This window comes from Pristiophorus japonicus, chromosome 6, assembly GCF_044704955.1.
Source record: "Pristiophorus japonicus isolate sPriJap1 chromosome 6, sPriJap1.hap1, whole genome shotgun sequence".
NCBI classification, from domain to species: domain Eukaryota; kingdom Metazoa; phylum Chordata; class Chondrichthyes; family Pristiophoridae; genus Pristiophorus; species Pristiophorus japonicus.
This window is the reverse complement of record NC_091982.1, coordinates 214,939,587-214,952,098: the sequence shown is the minus strand read 5'-3', so window position 1 is coordinate 214,952,098 and position 12,512 is coordinate 214,939,587. Positions and strand designations below refer to the sequence as shown.

At 40.2% G+C, this 12,512-nt stretch overlaps 1 protein-coding gene across 1 annotated transcript in view; it reads left to right on the top strand.

Moving 5' to 3' along the window:
- Positions 1 to 12,512, top strand: part of gucy1b2 (guanylate cyclase 1, soluble, beta 2) — an 85,098-nt gene that overhangs the window by 57,768 nt on the left and 14,818 nt on the right. The window contains exon 7 of the mRNA XM_070884079.1: positions 582 to 681. Coding sequence (XP_070740180.1) covers positions 582 to 681 — 100 coding nt within the window. The remainder of the gene's footprint in view (positions 1 to 581; positions 682 to 12,512) is intronic.

Genomic DNA, 12,512 nt, shown 5'->3' with positions numbered 1-12,512 from the left:
TTACAACAGGACCCCTGTGCACTCTTGGGAGTTCCTAAACCTCCACTCTTTTCAACCAACTCTCTAGACTTAGGTAAGTGGGATGTGTCCCTATTGAGAAAGTGTATACATTACATAGCAGACAAAAAAAAATGAAGGTGGTTGCTCAGTAGCTTGGTTTGTAGGCTTCTAAGCATTGCAATGGGTTTTTGCACATGCCATACCTGGCTGATCAAATCAACCCTGTGATTGTTATATATTCAGGCAACTTGTAAAGAGTATCTGCATATTTCTTGCCATTTGCTGAGTTGAAGAGGGAAAACATCTGATGCACCACTCCTTTCTGTGCACAGAACCCTCCCAACCCACGATTTTCCATCTATTAATAACAAGGAGCCGTGTATCAGAATTTTACCGCAAAATGACAACACCACCACATTTTTTGAAAAAAAAAGGTCTTCGTTTATAAACCTTTCAAAAGCCATTTAAAAATTTAAATCATTATCATTAGGGTGTATAATGTTGGAGTACCGATCGTGGAATTACATTAATCAATGCAATCCAACAAGTTTCAATTTTAGTATTTCATTCATATTATGCAGGAGATGAATGCGCCATCCTTCAGAGTGGAAAAAAACAAAGACAGCTCAATGCTACTGCATTATTACTCTGACAGGAGAGGACTGTGTCATATTGTTCCTGGTAAGAATGGTCAGATAAGACTAATTTTATAGTTATGCACTATTTTCACTTGGAAGTCAAGGTTGTATCTGTTAAAGTAAGAATGAAGACCAGCCCAATTCACATTGGCCTTCTGTTGCATGTATCTAATATGCAACAAACAGCTGTGCTAATATGTAACAAATTCATGCATAGCCACATTCAAGTTCAGATAACAAAGTGATGCAATACTGAAGAAACTTAGGCTGTGGTTATACTGTCACCTTTCTGTTGATGGGAAATGATTTTGGATTTATATCAATGCAAAAGATAAGTACAATTGAGGGAAGCCACTTGGCCCATCTACTCCATCCTTCCATTGAAAACTGTGATAACTCCAGAAGTTTGCCTCCACAATCCTACCTGCAAGATCACTCCAGGTATTTTATTAATCATTCCTTGTGTTGAGTGTTTCCTGACATCAGTCCTGAACTTGCCCTTTACCAGTCTGTTCCTATATCCTCATGTCTGGCAATCATTAATTAGCTTGACGTAGTGCTCAGGGTTGGCTTTTTCTATTCCTGTTGATATTGTGCACACCTCCATAATGTCATGCCTCATTGATCTCCTCACAAGTTTTCCTCACCTTTTCCCTTCACTCAATCCTCTGACACTAAGGATTAGACACAAGGATCTTCTGTACACCATTTCCAGCGTCTAAATATTTTCCTTGTATTTTGGTGATTGGAACTGTTTTGAACGGTGTGGCCTGTCCAAAGTACTATGCAGCTTCAATATGATGATCTCAGACTTGGGCTCTACTGCTTTGGCAATAGAGCTGAGCATTCCATTTGTCATTGTTGCTACTATGCAATTAATGGCCACAGTCATTATTGAGTTTCTGTATTCCTAGAGGTTTATCTGCTTCTCCTTTAATAAATGGTATAAAACTGGCTAGGCAAATATGTCCCCCATTTTTTTCTCCCAGTCTGCAAGAGCTTGCACTTATCTGTATTGAATTTCATCAGTCATAGTTATTCACACTTCTAAATATTGGCGCAGAAAATGTAGTCGGAGGCTTCCCATGGGCGGATGCCTCCAACCGCAAAAATGTCTACGAAGGTACTTGGTGATCCCGGAGGTTTGGAGACTTCTGGTCCCGGGCCTCTATGCGTAGGCCTGTGTAGGAGCCCACGTATCCCAGGGAAGTGGTTTGCACATGTCACTGGGATCATGTGGGCCAGCCCAACCTATTGGAATGGGGGTATTCCCAATCATACTTTTAGTGAGTTCTATTTCTGTGGAGCTGCCATAAGTTTGAATGGGAATACACCCACAACACACAAACATATTAAATAAATAAAAAACACATTACATATTTAAAATTTATTAAAATGCAATTTAATTAAATATTTTATACAAAAAAATTGATTTTTTAAAAAGATGTTTTAACACAGCTAAAAATAAACTTACCTTAATGGACAGAATTTTTAATATATAAATTAGTGATAACATTTTATTTTTCTATTTGTTTTAAATACTCTTATGCTGGTAAAAGCAAACCTTACTCCTGCTTTTACCAGGCGTAAGAATCTGAAGGGGTTCACCGGGCAGGAGTTAGGCAAATAGCCCAACTCTCCGCCTTTTCCTTCAGATGTGGTGGATTCTTGACAGACCACAAATTCCGGGTTTAGGCGCATGTACTTCATACGTGCCCAGATTTCAGGCCCATTGTCCAGCCCCTTGTGTAAATTTGACTATTTCATCAGACTCTGCTGCCCCATCCTTTCTATCCCCGACATCTGACTTCATTAGCTTTATAAGGGCAGAGGCTTTGCCCGTTCTAAAGCCCTATGGAATTTTAAATGTCAGGACAGCATCTGGCATATCCAGGGTTCAGCCTAAGCCTTCTGGGAGTGTGCCGGAAGGGCAGAAGATTTCTGATCCTTTAATGACATATAATATATAAAGAACTGACAAGGCTGTTGGTCCTTCACCAACTTTAATAGTATAATTGGTAAGCTGAATAGAGTATTTAGCATCCATGTGCATAGCATGCTTTGCCGAAGCAGAGAACAAAGTGGATAACTCAGTGTTTCTGACTCGCATCACTCGACAGCAGAAATCAATGTGAAACCAGTAACTGCCTTATATGGCTTGTGGTCCTTTTTAATAAGTAACTCACCCATAATCCGCCTGCAAGATAATTTGGGGCTGATTTTCCAGGCCCTTCTTTATCTAGTGTTGGACAGGTTCAGCATCCAGGCCGTCCACCCCCCAAATTTGATGGGCTATTCCATTTACATGGCCCAGTTGTACTTCCAGTGCATACCCATATTTCCTGGAAGGGCCCTTGTGCCAGGAAACAACAGTAGAAACAAGAGTGTAACTGCAGGCCTAGCTGCTGGTCTTGCTCCTTCTTGCTGTTGTTGAGTAAATGTTATAAAGCATCTAGACCTGATAATCCACGTGGTGCTTCAAAGAAAAGAGTGGGTCGCCACCCTTTTGGCCTTGCTAACCCTCTGATCTGAGGGGTTCACCAGCACAAGACCCATTGCCAACATCTTTGGGTAACTAGACACCTGACTGGCCAAACCACAGGAAAGCGAGGTGGGAAGATCGGGAAGGTCCCCTGCCTGCCTTATTTAAATGAGAGGTTTTAGGCCTTGCACGTCCAGGCATACTCCACCCCTCGGGCAAAGATCAGAAGTCTCAGGGCGAAGTATGTAGAGAAGCAGGGAGACAATTTTAACCCAATTCACCAACAGGGAACCACATGGGATAGGGTGGAATGCCAGTTTTACATCCCACCTATATCACTCAATTGGCTTCAACGGAATGTAAAACCAGCATTGCAACCAATCCCATCAGTTTCCAGATGAGGGAATTAGGTTAAAATTGCCACCGCAGTGTCATTGCTTTCCACTACCTTTTTCCTGGTTTTGCTCCTTGGATTAAGGCATTTCCTAGGGCTAAAGGCCAGGAAAATCAAACATTTTTTCTTAGCTCTTGGGGCAAATAACAAATATTCAAATAAATTATGCTCCACATTCCCTGCAGTAACTTTAGTTTGCAGTAGTTATACAATTTTTCCAAAAGTATTCCCAAACATTCTAGATAGCTTAAGAAAAGGTATGTATTAATTGCACACAATATTAATCTTAACATTTCCTTATGATAAAACATGCATAAATTAATGAAATGAAACAAAATGCTATCAAATGGATTGAAAGCAAAACCATACACAATGGCAGAAGAAACCATAATTGTTTGAAGCACATAACTAATGGAAGGCAATTGAGTAGTTCAGTAAACATAATTGGGGTAATTTTCCTTCTCCACCGGCAATTCATATTGGAAATTCGGAAGGGTGTGGTACATGATTATTCATTTAAGTGGTAAAATAAAAGAATCATGCCTGCGTTTCCAATATGCACCTCCAGCAGCTGAAGCTCCACGTCAGATTCAAAGTCAGAAATTTTTGTGCTTAATTTTTGGTAAGATCAGAAAACGTCTATAGGATACTTTGAATAGTTAGAAGGACTTGATCTTATCAAATGAGTTTCAATTAATCATTTTTTGAGAGTAATTAGTGTTGGGAAATGGAAAAAAATCTTCAACTTTTGTCCCACAGTGCCAGCATCAAGCATAATACAGTTTGATATAGAGTAAAGCCTCCTAGTTTTCCACAACAATATGCCTTGACCCCAACTTCAGGGAGGGCACCTGTGCAGCATTTTCCATTTCACATTTATTCGATTGCTATTGCTCATTTAGAAAATATGGTAGGAATGAGAAAATGTAATTTAGTGTATTCAGCCTACATCATTTATATTCTCCATTTAAGACTAACACAATCCATGTCCCCTGCTTTGCCAGCAGATCCAGATCCTTCTATTTCCTTGTGAATCAGAAATGTGCCCATTTTCTTCGTTAGTGTATTACTTTGGTCAGAATATCTTGGGTTAGAAGGCAGTCTATTCCCTACATTAGCACCTTCAAGTTTGAAGAAAGTTCTCACTGAGTGATGTTACCTTATGGCTTCCTTAGTTGGTAATAATCATGTCCCTGGTATGGCCTTTCTAATTTAGGCAAATTTCTCTCAAGTGATTCGCTTTGTGATTTTAACCCTTCATTTCATTGTTTATATTTACAACTGAGAACAGACATGCTATTTGTTTGACAAGTGTGCTAAACTATCATGCCTACATCCTGTCCTGCTGCATTTTCATTTAATCATTTCTCTTTCAGTGTAATCATATGTATTTTTAATCACAATTATACATGATCTTACATGTCTTAACATTAAATGACATCTATTAATTTGTACAGCTGTAAATACTAGGGCCCAAAATTCCACATGGCTGATTTTTGGCGCAGTTGTCGAGGTACGTCCGATATTTTAGTGGCCCGACTGCGCCAAAAATAAGTTCCAAGTTTTGCCGGAAAAAACTTTGAATTTGGAGCAGCGCAGATTGTCCTTGAGCTCTGTGGGTGGAGCTTAAGGTCTGCGCCAAAAACTGAGGTTGCCAGGGTAATGAGGGACACACTGAAGGGCTTAGGCTGAAAAGTGAAACATAAGTGCAGCAAGGCATAAGCAATTGTAGAGCCCGGTGCCTCTCCTATCCCGGGCCGAAAGGCCTCCCCGCCCCTGGTGTCGTGTCTTCAGCTAAAACAGTAACGTCTTCTCTGCGCCGATTTTCTCTTCGCCGCGTGATTTTCTTAAGGTTTTTCAAAAGGGTACAGTGCGCCGTTTTTGAAAAAAATCGTACTTGGCCAAACTCGCTTAAATGGCCAGAAATGGTGCTCCTGGCCGGTTCCGCCCCCAGTGACGTCAAAAAAATCAGACGCAAGTACTCTAGGATGCCGCAGAAACTTTGGCAAAACTTGACGATTTTAGTCTGCGCCAAAAAAAAGCAACATAGGCCAAAAAAACGGCGCAGAATGGTGGTGAAAATTCAGCCCTTTTCTTTGAACATTTCTCTCTTTCGAGCATTCTGTCTATTTCTATGTAATTTCATTAACAAATGTAAATATCCTTCTAACAATACCCTCACCAAGGCCATTAATGAATGTCAACAACGGGGGTTGAAGGATCGATTCCTGAAAGAGTCTGATAATAGTTTCTCGATGACAATTTTGACTATTGAGGAACAAACTTGAAATTAACAATTTACAAAAACAATCCCCCAAATTCCTCCTATGCATCATATTAAAATCCAATGGCTAGTTACCTCCTGTAACACAGTTGTACCTAATGACTCTTACATAGAAATACACAGAGGTTTCAACTTGGAAACAGTCCATATTAATGTTTATCCTCCACATGAGCAAATGGTTCTAATCACTATTCCCAAACACCTTCAGCCCCATTTCCTTCATCTATCCAATCTAATCTTAAATGTTGATATTGCCCCTGATATTGACTTGGGCGGGCTCCGTGAGCAGGGTGGGTGGTGAGGTTGGAGGGCAGAGGACGGAGTTTTGTTCGGGTGTGGAGTTTTAACTCCCAGCTTGTGTCTTCTTTTTTCTAGCAGGTTCCCCGCCCGGAAGCCAGCCAGATTGACAGGCGTGGCTCCCTGTCGGGTGGGGAATGCTCTGGAGGAGGCCGCGGCCCCAGGAGCAGGTAGGGAGCTGCAGCTGCATTAGAAGGAGCATGGGGGGGGATTGGAACCTGGGGGGGGAGGGGGCATTCCGATCCCGATAGCATCTTTGAATGGTGGGGTTTTGGTCCGATGGCAGGCAGGGAAAAAGGTAAGCTTGCAGGTAGTGTGGGGGAAAAGACTGCTGCTTCTCCTGGCCCACAAGTGCTGTAAAGGCACTTAACTTTGCTACAAAGCAATCCTCACCTTCTTTCAGCTGCCGGGTTTCCCCAAGGCCTGGGAAACCCGGCTGGTGGGGGTTAAACCTGGAAGACAGGTTGGTGCAGAGATTGTGGTCGAAGGCTTCCCACGGGCGGATGCCTCCGACCTGAAAAGAAAAGTTGATGAACTTACCTGGTGGTCCAAGAGATTCGGAGGCTTGCTGTTCTGGGCCTGCATAGGGGCCACGTGTCCCAGGGTGTAGGCATTTTGCAAGCGTCCCTGGGATCACGTGGGCCGGCCCAACCAATTAAAGTAGGGGTATTCCCATTCATATTGGTGGAGCGTTCTGTATATACAGAATCACCTTAAGTATGAATGGGAACACCCCACAAAATACACGAACACTTAAAATAAATTTTAAAAACATCACATTTAAAATTAGTTACAATGGAATTTAATTAAATATTTAAAACAAAAATTTAATTCATTTTTTAACATATTTTAAAAGGGTCTAAAAAATAAACTTAGGTTTTAAAATGTTTAAATTATTAAAAATAATGTATTTTTAGTCCTTTAAAAGTCTTACCCTGATAAGAAGCAGGCATAATTCATAAGAATTTAACGGGCATTCGCTGGGCAGAAGTAGCCCAACTCTCTGCCCGTGCAGGCTCTTTGCTTCCGGATGCGTGCGATCTGTCAAGAAGATTCTTGACAGATTGCAAGTTCCGGGTTTAGGCGCCTGCGCAGTGCATGCCTAAACCCGAAACTTGCGGGCCCCTATGGGTGCGTGAACACCTCGTACACGCCCATAGGCGCTGCAAATTCAACCCTGTTAAATATGTAGCATGCAGCCGTATTAGAAGATCTAAATGGACAACTCGCATCCTGGGAGCGGGTTGGCTGCCCACATCCAATTCCGCCTCAGTTAAAACTGTAGTGGGTAGTTTGGGGTTGGGTTTGAGATTTAAAAATTAGCATCCCACCCGATCCCAACCCACCCATTTTTAGTGGTTAAAATTACCCTCATAGATTCTGCATCAACCACTAACCCTAGAAGTGAATTCCACAGCTTCACATCTCTGTTGTGTGAAGGAATTTCTCCTGCCCTCTGTTATAAATCTCCTGCATTTAACCTTGCATCTATGCCCCTACATTCTAGACCACTCAATACTGAAAACAGTATGAAATCCTTTCATAATTTTAAACACTTTTCTCTAATATGTGATGTGATGGGAGGATATCTGTCACAACCATGACCAGAAAGTTAGCTCATTTAATTTGTTCTCAAGTTTGCAGGTAGACTTTCTTTCTGGTGGTGGACAAGGAAAGAAAGTATCAAGTTATGTACTTTGCTAAAATAGGAGGCTGCCATGGCAGGTCGTGTGTTGCTGGTTACTAGAAACTTAACTTTGAATGAATACAACACAGACAGATTGGGGAATACATTCATCTTGGGATGTAGCACAAAATGGCCGAATCAGCAGCCCGCTTTGCGCTCCCCTTATTTTCCTTGATTTGGAAAAAAAACAGGCTGTGTGCAAAATGGGCTGCCGATTCGCTATCGCTCATTTTGTCATGCAGTCCAAGATAAATTTATACCCAATTAGGTCTAGCTCTCCACTACACTCTTATGTACTGATGAAACTGAGAAATCAATTTATCCTTGAATCTAATACTAAGCTTTGTGGCCATTGTGCCACACTTAATTAAAGGCAGCAGATATGTTCAGAAAAATTATATGGATTTTTTTTCTCTTTGGATCACTGTCACTTAGTAGATGTGGGCTGAGGTTAAAGGAAATATTTACTCATATTTACATGCATCACACAATTGGATGTCTCTGACCTTGTTCTGGGAAAACTGATTGATAATATCCTGCACACAATAAGATGATATTTGCACATGATATTTAGGGGGTAGATTTTCAACTTGTCGTCTCAGTGTAAAAATTGGCGTTGTTGATTGGCAGCCCATTATACATACCGCCTGCTTTTCATTTCCATTGATTTTAAGTTGGAAATCTACCCATTACTGTTGATAGTTGAAGTGCTCACTGTGCAAAGATGAATCCATTCATTTGCCATGTACTTCAATTCAGTAGTTTGACTGACATCATGGGGAAAATATGCTACAAAAGTTCCCTCATTAAAGCAAAACAATTATAAGCACTTACAAGGGATGACTGCAGTCAACAATTGATGAAAATGATGAAGTGACTAATTAAATTGGGGAAGTTGCTGATTTATATTCTGTAAATTATTTTTAGTGAAACCGGAGTGTTATTGCTGTAGAGGTTGTAGATCACTTACAAAAAAGGGAAACTCATGAGCCAGCAATAATACCTCAAGACCGTGAAATTACATGGTGTAAACATAGCAGCTATGCAATTCCTTTATCTACTATTTTAATGGAGGTGTTTAAAATAAATAGGTTAACACCTCTGTTAAAATATCAGACAAATAAATTGCATATGCGTTAATCACACTCTCATTTTAAGCACCAAGTGTTGTAGTATGTGTTCACATTCTGAAGAGAGCAGGAATGTGATGGAGGTAGGTGATGCAATGCTGACTGAGAAAAAGTAAAGAAAAGAAAAATTAATGGTAAACTTCATAACATTTAATGGTCTGTCCAGTCCATTTTACTCCGAGAAAACAGAATTCGGACCATTGCTCAAATAACTTATCGATAAAAGCATTCCATGCACTGTGAAATAATGGGAACAGAGACTTTACCTTGAATGAACTTCCATTCAATTAACCTCATTATTACTGTTTGATGTTTCAGACAAAGGATTTAGAAACATAAATTTGGAAGATCTTATTGATGCAGCATTACAGAAAATCAGGCTACAGAAGGTTTAAAGTATTTAAAACACTATATAAAATTAATCAGAAAGAGCCTTTATCAAATTGCAGACATTATCCAAGACTATCATTTTTGGAATGTAGCTTTAGTACACAAGAACATAAGCAAAGTCAGGAATTATAAAAGCTCATTTAATCCATTGAAGCTCATCCCTTCTGTTATGGATTCTAAATAACAACTCAAGTAGGGTGTGTTTTTGTGATGAACTCTATTTCATAGCCCTTGTTGCCTTGCTTGGATTATTAACCATATGCGCCAAACAACAGACATTATAGAACACCTAGAGCTAGGCCCAAAGAGCCTTCTGTTTGATTTGGGTATTTTTTTTTGACTTAAAAAAAAAATTGTCTTCTGTGGCAGACATTTACACATATAATACAGAAACAACAATGTCTGACCTCCGATCAAACACCTTCAAAATTATTCATTACATGCAACTTTTTATTTAATCCAAAATAAGGCTTTACTCTTACATAACATGCAAAGCAAACATGGTGGTCTATCAAGGAGTTACGTGGCTCCTAAAATATGAAAATGAAAAAAAAGCATTTATACACTAGTAACATCAAAATGGTTCACTAGCACAACCAAGTTCTTAAGCAAAATACAATTAAAAATAACCTGCATTAGCAGATTGGAAACAAAACTGAATTACCAAGACATGGAGAAAACATTTCCTCTTGTGAGGGAGACCAAATCTAGAGGCTATAAATTTAAGATCGTCATTAATAAATCTAATAGGGAATGCAAGAGAAACTTCTTTACCAAACAGTTAGACCAACGGGCGAGAGGTGTTGGAGAAGGATGGTATGTTCAACAGTATCAAAGGCAGCAGACGGGTTGAGAAGAATGAAGAGGGAGAGTGTACTATGGTCACAGTCACATAGGATGTAATATGTGACTTTCATAAGGACTGATTCTGTGCTGTGGCAAGGGTGGAAATCTGATTGGAGGGGTTCAAACATGAAGTTATGAGATTTGGGAGAGGAAAGGGATGTTTCAGATGGAGCAGTAGTTTGCAAGGATAGAGGGGTCGAGGGTGGGTAATGTTGGAAGATTTGAAATGGAACCGTTAACAATATCAGCTAGCATGGGGGCCAGGAAGGGAATTTGGGTGGTTAACAGTTTAATGGGAATAGGGTCAAGAGAACAAATGGTGGGTCTCATGGACAAGATAAGCACGCAGGGCATGAGGGGAGATAGAGAAACTACAGAAATATGTGAGTTCAGGACTAGGGCAAAGAAAGGATGTGACAAACCATGAACAACATTTTGGAAATGTGCAGTTCGGCAGCATGCATTTCTTAAAATGTGGTTTTGTTTACAGTGATAAACAAGAAAATTCACAGTCAGTCAATCATTAACACTTCTCAAGCAGCTAATAAGCTACTAAGTACTTTGGCCCAGATTTTCCTGCAACAATAAGATTGGTGACATACACTGTAATTTTCGCCATCTAGTGCATCGGTCTCACCATTGCTTACATAGTAACATAGGAACAGGTGTAGGCCAATCAGCCCCTCAAGCCATTCCGCCATTCAATTAGCTCGTAGCTGATCTGTATCTTAACTTCTTCTACCCCCTTGGTTCCGTAACCCTTAATACCCTTGCCTAAAAATATAATCTATCAATCTCAGTTTTATTATTTTTAGTTGATCTAGCCTCAATGTGGTGGAGAATTCCAAATTTTCACTACCCTTTGTGCAAAGAAATACTTTCCGTCATCAACCCTGAACAGCCTAGCTCTAATTCTGGACTTTCCCATTTGAAGAAATAGTTTCTCTCTATCTACCCTATCAAATCCTTTAATCATCTTAAACAGTTCAATTAGATCACTCCTTTATCTTCTTTATTCAAGCCTAGACTATGCAACCTATCCTCATAATTTAAACCTTTTAGCCTTGATTTGATTCTGATGAATCTGCACTGACCCCTTCCAATGCCAATATATATTTCCTGAGGTGCAGTGCCCAGAACTGAATGAAGGACTCCAGATGGGGTCTAACCAGAGCTTTGTATAGCTGCAACATAACTTCCAGCCCCCTTGAGATAAAGGCCAACATTCCATTAGTCTTTTAAATTATTTTTTGTACATGTTCACTAGCTTTTAGTGATTTCTGTATTTGGAACCGTAAATCTCTCTGCTTATCCACAGTTCCTAGCTTCTCGCCAATGTTTCCGCCAAGCTGCAAGGTCACGCAGTCATTTGCAAGGTCCTGAGCAGGCCGCTCACTGGTTTTTACATTGTAGATGCCACACATGTGCAAAAATTTGAATGGGCCATGCACTGGGGGAGGCCGGCCGCGCATGTGGCACTGGAGCTTACGGGGAACATTGTTTCTCGCCATTTAGAAAATGCTCTAATCAATCTCTCTTGGGTCCTAAGTGGATGGCCGCAGACTTTTCCATTTGAACTCCGTCTTAGTTTTGTCCCATATTTTCTTGCATTTCTAATTAAAATATGTCTCTACGGGCTTGGTTGCCAGATCCTTTTAGTAATTGATCTCTACATCCTATTAAATTACAATGCTCCTGGAGTTCCCCCCCCCCCCCCCAATCCTAGCAATTAGACTCACTAAAGGGTTCTTTTACACCAACTTCTTGAGAACTAACTCTGGTCAAAGATTGAGATTAAAGTTGAATCTTGGTAATGGTCATTAGCATTTGGAAGCACACTCGGTTGCATTTTGTCATTTTGTGAAACCATCAATAGTATTTGCTACTATTGGGGATTAGGAAAGAATTGGGATCTTCCAATTTTGTTTTAAAATCAAATATCAGTAAGCCATAAAAGTTATGCATTCAACTACTCGACAGTTAAGTTTTGTGCCAGGAGCAACTTTCTCATTAATAAATCAAGACTTAAAATTATTAATGAGGGCAGAGGTTAGGTCTAGCTGGAGGTGTAAAATACCTCCTGTAATTGGTTAGTAATATAAAGTTCCGATCAGCAAACATATTTGGCAAGTCTTTTAAATCAATCAGTGAATGCATTATAGAGTCAATAAATCACACTGCTGCCTGGCCACCAGCACCATTATATTTCAGTCTAAGTGGGAGCAGAGTGAAAACTGGGTTAAATTGCGGTTGCCATTGATTCCAATTAGGGGTGGAACTATGATAATTACCTTCTAACTGTTTTCGGAAAGGGTAACAGCAGAGTGGCATATATGGAGTGGTCTAATTAATGGTGTAAGTCAC